The following is a 15564-nucleotide window of genomic DNA, read 5'->3' on the forward strand; positions in this document are numbered from 1 at the left end:
AGAGCACAACAAAACACCGGTCACAAATTAAAAGCACAAAATGAGGATTTGTAAAGAAAAATGTTGGAGGATGTCAGTATAAGCCAAGAGTACACTGGTTTTCCTTTGCTGTAAACAAAACACTACACCTACATCCTGCATCATCCGCTGGAATACTCTCATAAACACAGTACGACAGTTAGTGGAGCCTAGAGATTACAGTTTATAAAGTTTAAAATATGGACATTTTTCTTACAAAAACACACTGATTTGCTTCAGAAGAGCTTTATATGATGGAATACTTTTTATGATGGATTTATGAAAAAGTCGCATTGTCCCTCTTGTACTAATGCTGATCTCTGACCTTGGATCTGTAGGTAAGTAACAGTTCAGGAGAGACGCTGGGTGCGGACAGCGACCTGAGCAGCACTGCCGGTGACGGCCTGACAGGAAGACACGCTCAACATCTCAACCTGTCCCGTGGCACACTGTCTGACAGCGAGATTGAGACCAACCCTGCAACCAGCTCTGTGTTTGTGAGTATTTCTCTCTGTTTTAGTCATCCTCTTCAACGCATCTGATCAAATGAACATGACTGTAACGGTCAATGTCACACATACAGGGCAAGACACATAAGCTGAAACCAGGAGTGAAGGAACCTGTTGGTGTTAACAGGGGAGCACCAGCTGTGCCCCTCGAGGATGTTAGCATGAGGATCTATCTGTGTGAGGGGCTGCTGGGTAAGAGTTAATCCTCTTCCTTAATCTATGCAGCATTCCTTTCCTTTCATTCATTTTGTTTCCTTTTTTCTTCTTTTTTCATGTCCGTTCTCACTGCTTTAGTAATCAACTCTGGCATATTGTTTAATATCCGTGTTCATTAAAATAATGAGGTATTTTCAAAAGTTGTCTCTGTTGGTTTCCCATAACCTCGACGTTTTAAAAAAGTCTGCTGCCGGAACAGTCCTCTATTACTGATTTTTATCCTGATTGCAACAGTTTATTCTGTAAACCCTGCTTGTATTCTGACCACCAGAGCTTTGTAAAGTGTTCTGTTCATTTGCTGTTTGCTCTTGAGCTCCAAATGTGTCCTCATATTAACCATCGTGTGATGAATTATTGGTTTGCATATCTCTGACAGCACACAGCTTTGCTTCTAACACTCTTCTAACACTTTCTTTGCCTTTTGCTCTGCCGCTACCTCCTTTTTCCTCTCTCCTTTTTCTTTTGTCTCCTTCCTTTTAATGCCACGAAGGGCGAGATAAAAGCTCAGTTTGGGACCAACTGGAGGATGCTGCCATGGAAACCTTTTCTCTGAGTATGGCTGAACTCTGCCTTTGACCTTTGGGATGTGTGTATTTTGGGATTGTGAAGTTGTAGTATTAGACACTACATGCTTTCCCTCACGTCCATACTATGACTATGTTTAGGTCTTGTATGGAGCATGTAGGATGTTTTTAATTTTGTTCCATGAAATCAAATATATTTGAATGTGTGCATGGAAGTGTTTGCATGAAGAGAGAATTAATATACACAAGCCAGACGGATCAGATAAGCCAACTTTATTTTGTAATTGAATGTGTTTGTGTGAAATTGAGGGGTGATAAAAGCTGCTTGAGAGAATGTGAATGCTGAAACAATAAGCAGATGTATGGGGGCGTGTGTTATCTCTGTGTTAAAATTAATTTTATTAGGTTTGATAGCAAGCTCTATTTATTACAGCATGCTGTGCATTTGCCTTGGGTGCTTGACGCCTCTTTCTGTTAGTTAATGTATGGAGGTTGTTTTATTGTAATACTCAGTTTTTGAACATACGACGTTTACATTAATGCCGGCATGTTCAATTGAGTTGAAATAATGTTTAACTGAAGTTAAGAGTGAAAATGTGTGATATGTGTAGGTAAGGAGCGCTCTACTCTGTGGGATCAGATGCAGTTCTGGGAGGATGCCTTCCTGGATGCTGTTATGTTGGAAAGGGAAGGAATGGGAATGGATCAGGGACCACAAGAAATGATTGACAGGTTAGTATGTTCTTTAAGTGCCTGCACAAGTCGTTCACATGCTTTTATACAAATTACCCCCATCTGACAGTGCTGAAATGTGTCCTCATATGTTCCACACCGGGAGAATCACAACATATTGAAATGGTTTGGGGTATAAGCTGTTTAGTCATGGTAGGATTCAAATGTAAGCTGTGCTTTTGTGTTTGGAATTTGTTGTCCAAATACAACTGTCCTGTGGTCTCTCAGGTATCTTTCTCTGGGAGAACATGACCGCAAGAGACTGGAGGACGATGAGGACAGACTGCTGGCCACTCTCCTGCACAACATGATCGCCTACATGCTTATGATGAAGGTACTCACTCTCACTCTTTCACGTATTTTTAAAGGAATAGTTCACCCAAAATGAAAATTTTGTCATTAATTACTCACCCTCATGTCGTTCCAAACCCGTAAGATCTTTTTTCATCTCCAGAACACAAATTAAGATATTTTTGATGAACTTAGAGAGCTTTCTGACCCTGCATAGACAGAAACGCCACGTTCAAGGCCCAGAAAGGTAGTAAGGACATTGTTAAATTAGTCCATGTGACAACCCTTATGAAGCTACAAGAATACTTTGTATTGTGGAAAAAAAAACAAAAATAACAATTTTATTCAACAGTTTCTTCTCTTCCGTGTCAGTCTCTGCCACACGTTCACAAATAGTACCAGAACGCCAGTTCCTGCGTCAGCAGCACCTCACGCATGCGTTGTGGTACTTTTTGTGAACGCGTAGTGGAGACTGACACAGAAGAGAAGAAATAATTTTTTGTTTTCTTTCCACACACAAAATATTCACATGGAGTATTTTAACGATGTCCTTACTACCTTTCTGGACCTTGAACGTGTCAGTTGTGTTACTGTCTATGCACGTTCAGAAAGCTCTTGGATTTCATCAAAAATATCTTAATTTGTGTTCCGAAGATGAACGAAGGTCTTTGGAACGACATGAGGGTGAGTAATTGATGACAGAGTTTTCATCACTTTAAGTGAATATGGATATTTTTAAAGTAAACAGTTCAGTCGTGACACATATTCTGCCGTTCGGTGTTACCAAATTATATATATGTATACATACATTAGCATTCAACAGTTTGGGTCCAGTAATATTTTTTTAAAGAAATCAATACTATTATTTGGCAAGGCTTCCTCAGAAATATTAACTCTTACTGTTACATTTATCTAGGTCAGTAAAAATGATATCAGGAAGAAGGTACGGCGTCTTATGGGGAAATCTCACATTGGCCTCACACACAGTCAGGAGGTCAATGAAGTCCTGGACCGCCTCGCACATTTGGTAAGATAAGAGCTGGTTAGATGAAGAGTTACATTTACTACATGTAAACCAGTAGTCAAACATACCAGAACTAGGTGATGAGTGATTGACAGATTGGGGTTTTTTTTTGTTTTTTTGTTTTTCTTCCAGAGTGGCCGGGAGCTTTCCATCAGGCCAAGTGGCAGTCGGCATATTAAAAAGCAGACATTTGTTGTGCATGCTGGGACTGATACAACTGGTGATATATTTTTCATGGAGGTATGAGTTTTGTGTGTCCTTCTGCCTCTTTTTTTTTTTTTTATTCTATTTAACCAGTCTGCATGAAAACATATATTGTAAATGAGAATTCAGTTCTTCTTTCCTCATCCTTGTGTATTTGTTTAGGTGTGTGACGACTGCATCGTCTTGCGCAGTAACATCGGCACAGTCTATGAGCGCTGGTGGTATGAGAAGCTCATAAATATGACCTACTGTCCCAAGACCAAAGTGTTGTGTCTGTGGAGGAGGAATGGTCAAGAAACGCAGCTTAACAAGTTCTACACCAAGAAGGTAAGACGCATGGCAATGTAAAGGCATACTGATGTACACACACCACATACAGTTAAGGTCAAAAGTTTACATACACCTTGCAGAATCTGCAAAATGTTAATTATTTTACCAAAATTAGAGGAATCATACAAAATGCATGTTATTTTTTATTTAGTACTGACCTGAATAAGGTATTTCACATAAAAGATGTTTACATGGCCCACAAGAGAAAATAAGTTACATTTATAAAAATGAGCCTGTAAGTATCTTCTGTAGGGAAGATATTTGTGTAAAATAAGAAAAATAAACACATCTTCATTCTGTTCAAAAGTTTTCAACCCCCGACTCTTAATGCATTGTGTTTCCTTCTGAAGCATCAGTGAGCATTTGAACCTCTGTAATAGTTGCGTATGAGTCCCTCAGTTGTCCTCAGTGTGAAAAGATGGATCTCAAAATCATACGGTCATTAGCTGTGTTTCCATCCAAAGATACAAATTTAACTTATGTGCAAAACTGGAATATCGCATAAAACATTTGTGCATAAAGCACTGTTTCTATCCAACGAGACAACGAAAAAAAATTGTCACTTCCTGATAAACTTGCACTAAATATCACTAAGAAAACTAGCAGAAACCTCTGAAAATAATAATTTTGATATAAATGTATGAATTGCTTGCACCTCAGGGTGAGCAGTAGGGATGTGACGGTGCAAGGAAATTTTCCCACCAGTTAATCGGTGTGCGACAACACCTGTAATACCGGTATCACCGGGGGGAGAGGTTGTGGGGTAGTTTGTTAGAGTTTTCTCTCTTTTTTTTTCTTCGCTTTTAAATGCTTGTGCACATTTTACTTTCAGTTTTGAATTAGCTGTAATTCGGCGTCAGCTGATAACAAACCCATTTATATTAAACATAAAATGATTAATTTATAAACAAAACGAATAAAAACCTAATAAATAAACTATGTTTTTCCAATGAGCTTCCAAAATCACCTTTTTGGAAAAGTCACATGACTTTTTTTAATGCGCATGGAGGAATTTATTTGGTAAAAGTGTTTCCATCGTAGTTTATGCACATTTTTTCAGAGAAAAAGTTTATCCTACTCACAGTTTTTTTTTTTTTTTATGCTGAAAATGCTGAAAAACCAAAGAATTTGTGGGACCTGAAGGATTTTTCTGAAGAACAGTGGGCAGTTAAACTGTTCAGGACATACAAGAGACTCATGAACAACTATCACTAAACACACAAAAAAACACAGCTGTGGATCATTCAGAAAACAACAATATTAAGAATCAAGTGCATGTAAACTTTTGAACGAGGTAATTTTTATAAATTCACTTATTATTTTCTCTTGTGGACTATATGTAAATGTCTTTTATGTGAAATATCTTATTCAGGTCAGTACTAAATAAAAAAAATAACATGAAATTTGTATGATCCCACTTATTTTGGTAAAATAATTGACATTTTGCAGATTCTGGAAGGTGTTATGTAAACTTTTGACTTCAACTGTACTTCAATGTGACTCATTCTCAATGCACAAATTTTGTATTTTTTCAGTATAGTCAGTGGAGACTGGAATTAATCACTGTACATCTCTTTCTCTGTTCCTATGTGTTTTTGTATGTTAAGTGTCGGGAACTGTACTACTGTGTTAAAGACAGCATGGAGCGTGCTGCCGCACGACAGCAAAGCATCAAACCAGGTACATTGTGCTTCTTTGTACACAACCGTTTAAAAGATTTAGGTCTGTAAGTTTTTATTTATTTATTTTTTTTTAATTTTGAAAAAGACTTAGGACTGCTTTTATTTGATTAAAAAAAGACAGTAAATCAAAGTAACTGTTTTTTATTTAAATCCATTTTAAAATGTAATTTATTCCCGTGAACAAAGTTCAGTTTTCATTATTTCAGTCTTCATAATCACATGAACCTTCAGAAATCATTCTATGCTGATTTGGTGCTCAAGAAACGTTTATTTTTGTGGAGACTGGCATTTTTTCAGGGTTTTTAACTTATTGTGTCCTTGCTGATAAATAAAAAAAAAAAAGTCTTACTGACCCCAAAATGTTGAACTGTAGTGCATGTGTTTGTAGGGTAAATTCGGTTAAAATGCGCCACGTTTTGGCAGACATCTCAATGAAAATGGCCCAATTTACTTTAATATGCACCTTCTGTTCTTGGATGTATAATCTGTTTTAACAATCTGTTTCTTGTTCTTGGAATAAACGAAGTAGTTTTACCTCTCAACGCTATGTGCTTTTTCCGTGTGTGTAGGTCCAGAGCTGGGAGGCGAGTTTCCAGTACAGGACATGAAGACGGGGGAGGGTGGTCTCCTTCAGGTCACGCTGGAAGGCATCAACCTCAAATTTATGCATAGCCAGGTAGGAGGTGTTGCCTTTATCATAACCATGACAAAGTGCTTGCCAGATTCAACACCACCCTTCCTCTCATTCTCATTCCATCCAATCCCATTGCTCTTTTCTGACACTTCTGTCTTTATTCATCTCATCATCTCTCCATGTCTCTTTTCCTTCCTCTCACTCTTTCTTTCTATTTGTGCCTTTCTTCCTTTAAGAATTTTTTTGGAACAACCAACAAAGTAATAAGAACATGCACTAAAAAAAGAAATAATCTTGGACTCTAAAATAAATGAAAAGCTGAAAGCTAAAACTGGAAGTGTTGTTCCTAAAGAATCTCTAAGAGGAATTGCCGTTTTCTTTTTTTCCGTTGTTGTCGTTGTTGTTTGGCTTTATTTGCTGGATGTTTTTGGGTTGCATAATCACAAGCAGAGATTTACTTTTTCAAATGTCAGAACATTCCACCCGCTGTGTGTGTTAGTATGACGTGTTAATAGTCACGGCGCCCAGCTCTGGTCCTTACGGTTTGTGAGTGTTGGTGTGATGTCGGTTTGTTGTGGTGTGCCAGAGGTAAGACGTAGAACCTTGTGCAAAACATATTCAAAGCAGTAATGTACAAAATACATTGTTGGGGAGATTTAAATAATACATTTCCTATTTAAAACCACTTCAGTGAGTTGTAATTCCATACTTAACCAACTATATAAACATATGCTTTAAATTGACTCTAATGGGAGACAATCGGGTAATAGTTCTTAATAAAAGTAATTTCATAGACTCTACTTTAAGTGATTAAGACCATATGTCCGCCTTCTGTTCCACCTAATATGGCTGTTCTGGGATTATTTAACCTGGTTATTTGTCTCTTGTTACTTTGCTGTTCATAAAGCTCCAGTGCAAACCAAACATATGTCTAGAAAACAAAAGCCTGTTTTGTTTTTGATTCAAAAAATCGCATATCTTATTGAACTCCCTCAAGGAGAAAAGCAGTAGTTACGGAACACTGATACTCTGGTAAAGACTGGAATCATTAGGAAACTATGTAAACCTTAAATAAGTCATTTATTTATTCATTTATTTTTAACATACTGTTCTTTTGGCTGGGTTATCTTAGGTCATGGTCTTCCATTGCTGTAAAGATTTATTCACCCTCATGTCGTTTCCAGTCCTGTGTGACTTACTTTCTTGTGTGGAACATAAAAGAAGATATTTTGAGAAATGTCTTAGACTTATTGGCCTCAGAAACTGACAATTTTTTCGAAGTATCTTTTTTATATTCTGCAAAAGAAAGAGCTGGAACGGCAGGTTTGGGACTAGATGAGCTTGACTAAATAATGACAAAAAAATCGCTATAATCTGACAACATGGGTGCCTCGCTGTGGTCACTAGTCAGTTACTTGAGCTTTTAAAGAATTTGTTCGCTTCCAGAATGAAAATTTCCTGAGAATTTACTAACCGCTCTGTCATCCAAGATGTTCATGTCTTTCTTTTTTTTGGTTGAAAGACATTAAGGTTTTTGAGGAAAACATTCCAGGATTTTCTCCATATAGTGGACTTCAATGGTAGCCAATGGGTTGAAGGTCCAAACTGAAGTTTCAGTGCAGCTTCAAAAGGCACTACATGAAGAATAAGAGTCTTATCTAGTAAAACAATCAGTCATTTTCTAAAAAAAGTTAAAAGAAATATACTTTTTAACCACAAATGCTCATCTTGCACCAGCTCTGCAATGCACATGCGCGTCTTCACGCATTACCTAATCACATTGGAAAAAAGTCACACGTGGTTAGTTCTTTGTCTGTGTACTTTGGTTAAAAAATGTAGGGTAGAGCGAAAAACTCCCATCTCATTTTCTCCTCCAACTTCAAAATCGTCCGATGTTTGACTTTCTTTGCACGTTTGCTTTGTAAACACTGGGTCGGTACTTCAGGCCTACATCATTTATGAGCATTTGTGGTAATAAAGAATAGAAATTGTATTTTTTTATAGATCGTTTCGCTAGATAAAACACTTATTTCTTGCCCTTTAAATCTGCGTTGAAATTGCAATTTGGACCTTCAACCCATTGAGCACTATTGAAGTCCACTATATGGAAAAAAACCTGGAATGTTTCCTCAAAAACAGTTTCTTTTCGACTGAAGAAAGAAAGACATGAACATCTTGGATGACATGGGGCTTAGTAAATTCTCAGGAAATTTTTATTCTGGAAGTGAACTAATTCTTTAAAGAGTGCTAACAAGTAAAAGGTCAGCAAAAGTGTTCAGCGCTGATTAAAACTAAGTTTTAAAAATGGTGACTGTAGTGTAGTTGTGTGTGTTGTAATGGTTTTGGCACTGTTCTGTTTTGGCTGTAGGCATGTGTGAGGGAGCTGGTCCTCATTGCTGGTGGAGGAGGCATGGAGGGTAATGGGGTGGGAACACATGAGGGATTCAAAACTAATGTAACATAATGGAAGATATCAACAGTTAATGTACGAAGACTTTGTTCTTTCTGGATGGAATCAGTGGTTGTAGTTTAATACCGTAAGGGTGGGCTCGTAGCACCAGAGGGTGTTTTGTGCTCTTTTTGTCCAATAATAATCCAAACCGTTTCTCTCCCATGCTCTCTCCCCCTGCAAGGAGCGGAAGGTACACAACCTCTGCAGTCTTTGCTTTTTAGTGTAACATTTTCATTTACCTTTTCTTTCTTTTCCTTGCACTGTAGCTTTTCTGGCAGACGCCACTTTTTGTGTGCTTATTTTTTTGATGTCTTTTGTATCATTTTGTACTCTCTTTTTTTGGTTTCTTTTTGGTCTGTGTCTGTCTTTTTTTCTGATGACGGAATTTTCCATGGATGTCTTTGCATGGGCCCTTTCAGCACGTAGGGGGATCGGTGCCATGATTTCATTCCCACTTTTGGTGCAAATGGTCACAGCTGCAGGTTTATGTTAGCTCTTTAGTTTTTAGCGCTTCAGAAATAAATGTTATACAAGACTCCAGCGCTTCAAGAGCACATCATAAATGAATAGAATGTAGAATTAAAGCAGTTCTCCTCTTGGCTGAACAAGTATTGTAAATACACAGTGATTTACTTAAAAGCGAGAGTCTCTTAAGAGCTATGGTGATGACTTGTTGATTAACTTAATGCAATTTAAAAATGACTAATAATATATATCTAAGTTTATTTTTACTCTCTAGAATATGAAGACCCATAATGCTGCTCAGGTGTTGAAACTTTAACGGCTCTCCATTTGCGTCCCAGGCCCATGTAATCCTGTCAACATGGAAACTTCTCTTTCTGTGCAGTCATATTTTAGTTCTGATAGCTTTTCGACAGCTTGCTTATCATGTTCTTTCTTCGTTTCTCCCTAGTTTACAGTTACTAACTGTCCAGATTGTCATCTCTTCAGAAAATACTTTTTTTGTTTTTCCCACAAGTGTGTGATTGAGTTGGTAACAGTGTGTCCTGTTGTTTTTTTGTTTGTTTTTGTTTGTTTTTAGGTTTTCATAGAGCTGAGTCACATTAAAAAGTGCAATACAGTGAAAGGAGTCTTTGTCCTGGAGGAGTTTGGTAATTACCCCCATTTTGATTCTAGGCCTGTACGCGACACAGCAGTAACTCAGTCACACGCAGAACAGAGAAGTTTTAATGATCAGTACTGTTAGATGTGGCGGTCTGAATGAGCTTTAGGAGCAAAAGATAAATATAAGACAGAAGGACCATAGTTTTAGCTGTTTCTCCAATAATGCACACTCTGTGAATGAGACCTAAAAGGATCCAGATCTCCCTGGAGAATCCTGTCCCCCTTGGAGCCAAAGTCAGAGACAGTGGTATATTAATTATTGTATTAATATTAGAATTAGTATTAACTAGAAATAGCTAGTGTAACACTAGAGGTATCTTTGCCATCTAGAAATGCTCACTTAACGTTAATCTCTAAAACACAAATAATATAATAGAAATGTAATCGAAATGCGATCTTTAAACAAATATCCATTTTTCATACTCTACATGATTGTGATCTGTACATTCACTATCAATTGAAATGATTGATTTGAGCTTTTAGTGTTATATTTTAGTTATATGTGACCCTGAACCACAAAACCAGTCATAAGTCACGTGAGTATATTTGTAGCAATAGCCAACAATACATTGTATGGGTCAAAATTTGCAATTTTTCTTTTATGCCAAAAATCATTAGGATATTCAGTAAAGATCATGTTCCATGAAGATATTTTGTGAATTTCCTTTTGTAAATATATTAAAACTGTGATTAGTAATATGCATTGCTAAGGAGTTAATTTTGACATCTTTAAAGGCGATTTTCTCAATTTTTTTTTTTTTTTTGCATCGTGAGATTCCAGATTTTCAAATTGTTGTATCTCAGCCAAATAATTTTCTATCCTAACAAACCATACATCAGTGTTTTTGTGGTCCAGGGTCACATATATTTAAACAAACACTACATATTTATCTGTTAATCAGTTTTAACATGAAAATACTCAATCACTATCTGTCAAAATATTGTTCTTATTATTCACATATCACACTGTAGTATAGAAAACGTTTAAATTAAATTTTCTTTTTGTGTTTTCAGTGCATCTTCTGTTAGCAAGCTGATAGCTTTACGTAATGTTATCTGGTTAAGAAACGCTCTATTTATTAGCTAAATCAAGATAACACACTTTTTTTTTTTATCCGGCATGGAGGAAGGGGAATAGGATTCTTCTGGAGGATTACGTATTGCAGCTTTGAGAAATAACGCACAGTTTGTCTCTGAGGAATTAACTGATCAGCTCCGTTTTAGATTGTAGTTGTTTCCTCTGATACATCTTTTGGAAGAGGAGTCACAGGATTTAATCAGGAATACTGCTTTAATTGATAGTTCAACTAAAATGTTTGTCATAATCTTTAGAATATGTGACACTGGACCACAAAACCAGTCTTAAGTAGCACGGGTGTATTTGTAGAAATAGCCAAAAATACATTGTATGGCTCTAAAATAATCGATAATAATCGATATTAAGTAAAGATCGTGTTTTATAAAGATATTTTGTATATTTCCTAATGTAAATATATCAAAACTTAATTTTTGATTAGTAATGTGCATTGCTAAGAACTTTATTTGGACAACTTTAAAGGTGATTTTCTCGAAGGTTTTTTTTAACCTCTTAGATTCCAGATTTTCAAATAGTTGTGTTTTGGCCAAATATTGTCCTATCTTAGCAAACCATACATCATTGGAAATCTCAAAATTTCAAGAAATTGACCTTTATTGCTGGTTTTGTGGTCCTGGGTCACATATAAGTCTTTATAGAGTTCGATAAATACACTGTGTAGAGATCGATTCTTTTGGAGATATGTATAATGACGGAAGGTGCAGTGTATGAAGTCTTTCCTGTAGTCATAGAGACGCTCTAGACTGGGTTAGTGCTGTGTCTTTGTGCTTCCTTTTTGTAATCCGCCCCTCATCTTTGCTGCTATGAAAACCTTCATTCTCCAGCAGGTAAAGTGCTGTCACCTTTATCTTTTCTTCTCTACCTTAACCTGTCCTCCTCATTTAACTCTACATCTGTCATCATCTCTCATACATCCTCTTTCACCACTAATGGCTGTCGATCTGCACTGCACTGCCTTGATGTCAGATGCCGCTTCTTCTACACTCGAGTTCATAAACTCATGCCTGTAGTAAAAGTCATTCCATAAGTGATGGAAAAACCCAGCAGTCCCCGGATTTCCTTCCAACTTCAACTTAAGATATTCCCTCTCTTACTTTTTCTCTCTCTGATTTCTCCATCTATCCCCCACCACCCTGTATCGTTTTTCTCTGGCTTTGTTTCTGCTCCCTGAGCCTGCCTTGATTCACTTCCCCATTGCATAAGAGTTTCTCAGCCTTGTGGGAAACATCTACCGATGATAAATCCTGTTCAGTCATATGATCTTTATGAGCGCTGCGAGCTCTGTAGCTCTGTCTGAAATGTGGCGGGGTCAGATAGAGATTATTAATATTTATTTGTCATGGGCCGTATATATGCCTCCCCTCTTCTCTCTGTTTTTCTCTCCTTGTCTCTTTCACTCTTTCTGTCTGTTTCTACCCCCTGCCCTTAAATATTTTATATATGTTATTCCACTGCTGTTGAACTTTTTATTTTGTGTCTTGCACTGGGATTTGCAGTTCCTGAAACTAAAGAAGTGGTGATCCATAAGTACAAGACTCCTATGGTAAGATTTCAGTATTCATACAGTACTATACAGTAGAGCTGGGTATCAATACGGATTTCCAGATCCAATCCGATTCACAAATTCTTAAAGGAAATGAAAATTCAGTCATTAATTACTCACCCTCATGTCGTTCCAAACCCGTGATACCTTCGTTCATCTTTGGAACACAAATTAAGATATTTTGATGAAATTCGAGAGCTTTCTGACCCTGCACAGACTGCAACACAACTACCGCTTTTAAAGGGGTCATCAGATGCCCATTTTCCACAAGTTGATATGGTTCTGATAATGAAAAGTCTATAATATACTTTGGTTAAAAATTCCCAATGGTAGTGTAAAACAACACCCTTTTTTTGTACCGTTTAAAAAGCAGGGTATCGCAATACTTTTTAAGTACCGGTATATCGTGCAACACTAGTGTAAAGGCAGTTCAGAGAATTGTTTCTAAACACATTATAAATGTTAGAAATGTATTGCTGAAACATGCTAGAAAGACTGTTAACTAAGTAGTACTGAATTGTGGAGTTAGAACGTTAAACATTTTTTCACAATTTTTTGGGCGGGCCTTAAATCATGTCTCGATGACACACTCAAGCCACTGAGCATGGGCCCTCCCCTAACACTATAATAACTAAAGCGCATTAACATCAGTGGTTCGCCCACTCAATCATGAGTTACTGTCATTACCTACAGTTTTCTAGCTAGCCTTCGTCACATAAGTGCGTATTACCTAGTTGCAATAATTTATAAAACAGCTTGGTCATCTATTAAGGTTGTAGCGGTATTTGACAGTTGAGAGGGCGGCAGCTTTACCGCGAGCGGGCGTGGTTTTAGCACGGACAGTGGACACACCCCCAACATTTGAGACCAGAGAATAATGCTTATTTTTCTCTAAATTTTGATGACTTATTGTCGATTATTATTATTATTTTTAATCATTCATATTTGGCTGGAGGGTTAACCAGTTTTTTTCTGTGGCGTGACAAACTGAAATATAGTACAGAAAACACTAGTAAAGAAAAAAATATATATACTTGTAATTTTAAGAATATCAAGATTGTTCAAAAGAAGATTAACCAGGAAATCAATATTTTTTTCCCAGCTCTACAATAATGGTATAGAGCGATATTTTATTTATTTTTTATTTTTTGGCATGAATAACAGCTGTTAACTCTTCCGTCTCGGACAGGCACATCAGATCTGTTACTCGGTGCTCTGCCTCTTCTCCTACATGGCGGCGGTCAAGGGAAAAGAGTCAGAGGGCAAGCCCAAGATGCTGTCCCCTCGTCCACTACCGAGCTAGCACACTTCTCTCCTACGTTTACTTCAACCCTTCAGCTCCTGAACTCCCTGCAATACTACTCCTGTTCAATACAAGCTGACACTCCTGCCAAGCTCCTGTACCGATTCAAATGTAGATGTATTCACATATTCAACACATCTGTCCTAAAAGAAACAACCCGTTCATATAATGTATCCGATCACGTACCTGATATAATATTCCAATCCTTGGACACTAAAATGCTGGCATTTCATTCTCATAATGTGGACCAACCAGAACAAGAACAGACTTTGACTACTATTGGTTGACGTCCTCGCATTTGTACACTTTTATTTATTTTAATCGGAGGCATTCGGTTGCATGCAGGTCCCATGCGCAGCTCTTGCGAGTTGGCACTGGCATGCGCACATCAGGCAAACGCCTTTCCCCACTTCAACCCCTTCTGATATCAGTCAACAGGCTGTGTATTTAATATTTATGTGCTAAGTTGTACTGTAAATTCCAGTCTGTTCTGTCTGTGGTGGGTGAAATGTTCAAGTCTTTGCAATCTAGCGCTGCCACGTATGAGGGGTTTGCCTTAACCGTCCGCGACGGAGCAGCTGTCCCATTCGTAAATGTTCCATTCGCCCTCCTCCACCTGCTGTAAGTGGTCTAAGGTCTGTGTATCTCTTTAGCTCAAAAGGCTCAAACTACTGTACTAGTTCTGCTGTAAAGTTCCCTGTCTGTGAACTGCTGTGTTAAATTTGCATGTCACTTTAAAAAAAAATGAATATTTAAAAAAGGAATCTGTACATCTCTGAAGCAATGCTGAAAAAGCAACTAAAATGTTTATGAAAAACTGTAGTTTGTTTTCTAGATGTGCAATACTATCACTAGTGGGTACCAAGAACAAGTCCAGTCACGTCCTCAGAGTTCATCCACTGTCCTCCCGTGTTTATAATGAGGAGATTAGAAAGCGGATCAGGCATCATGTTTTCTGTTCATTTGTTGTTGTTATTTTGACACAGCAATGAAAAAGGCATTAATCTATAAGACAGCTGCATTTGGAGATTGTTTAAATAGTGATGGAAAAGTCTCGTGTCCAAAATGTCCTGTTTGAAGTGTCCTCTTCCTGTTTTGTGTGTGTGTGTGTCTGATTGTGTGTGTTTGTGTTAGAAACACAGATGGCAAGAGAGCGTGTCTGTTCGTAGAGGTGCAGATTTTCTCGGATCATCTCTTTTTGACTACTAGATTTGGCAGTACAGCTGTCGCATTTACATATTTTAATGTTCTTTTATGTTTTGCTCACATTTTTAATAATTTAAATGTACGAAGTGTTGTTTTGCGTCTCCATTCAATTTAGTTCTTGTATGTATGCAGACTGTAAATGGACTTGAAAAGCCCACTCAATATTGGTTTAGAGATGTAAATAGCACAAAACTGATTTTCCGGTGTCCAAGTGTCCCAAAACAGATGTTTTGAGTTGGACAGTGGATCAGGTATGTTGTTTGAAAGTGTGAGAGAGATACAGTTGCACATTATTCGGGCTTTCGTTTTAGTCTGTATTGTTTAGAACAAGAGGGAAAGGAAAAATAGAGACATGGATGTAAATATTTCAGCATTTAAAATATTTATAGAACCTGTACAGCTTTGGCAATATGAAAATAAAAGATGTCCAACCCAACTATGTGACTATGTATGGTTATTTTATGAATTACAATCACATAACTTGCCTCTTAGAATTTTTTTTTGTCATATCCACTTTATTTTTCCCTTATTTTGTACATTTTATGTGTCTGGCTTCTGGTCTCATCTGCTTCCAGCTATTTTTACTTGTGCAAAACAGCTCGTTTTGCTACTTAATATTGTGTCTTCCCATATTATTTTAATGTATTATCTTAATCCGGTTGTTAAATCTGACCT

General features: G+C 37.3%; 1 protein-coding gene across 44 annotated transcripts in view; it reads left to right on the forward strand.

Annotated features, from left to right (window-relative positions):
• Positions 1–13957, forward strand: part of madd (MAP-kinase activating death domain) — a 70673-nt gene extending 56716 nt beyond the window's left edge. For 18 of the 44 annotated variants that reach the window (XM_051113625.1, XM_051113624.1, XM_051113632.1 and 15 more), the window contains 12 exons: positions 357–515; positions 602–719; positions 1234–1296; positions 1879–1999; positions 2228–2333; positions 3207–3317; positions 3447–3554; positions 3681–3845; positions 5456–5528; positions 6100–6206; positions 12334–12380; positions 13570–13957. In XM_051113625.1, coding sequence (XP_050969582.1) covers positions 357–515; positions 602–719; positions 1234–1296; positions 1879–1999; positions 2228–2333; positions 3207–3317; positions 3447–3554; positions 3681–3845; positions 5456–5528; positions 6100–6206; positions 12334–12357 — 1155 coding nt within the window. In that variant the 3' untranslated portion in view covers positions 12358–12380; positions 13570–13957. Of the gene's footprint in view, positions 1–356; positions 516–601; positions 720–1233; positions 1297–1878; positions 2000–2227; positions 2334–3206; positions 3318–3446; positions 3555–3680; positions 3846–5455; positions 5529–6099; positions 6207–9658; positions 9729–12333; positions 12381–13569 lie in introns of all 44 variants that reach the window. The other 26 variants (XM_051113607.1, XM_051113606.1, XM_051113610.1 and 23 more) reach the window with 3 other exon arrangements.
• Positions 13958–15564: the final 1607 nt, after the last annotated feature.

Source organism: Labeo rohita, chromosome 7, assembly GCF_022985175.1.
Source record: "Labeo rohita strain BAU-BD-2019 chromosome 7, IGBB_LRoh.1.0, whole genome shotgun sequence".
Classification (NCBI taxonomy): domain Eukaryota; kingdom Metazoa; phylum Chordata; class Actinopteri; order Cypriniformes; family Cyprinidae; genus Labeo; species Labeo rohita.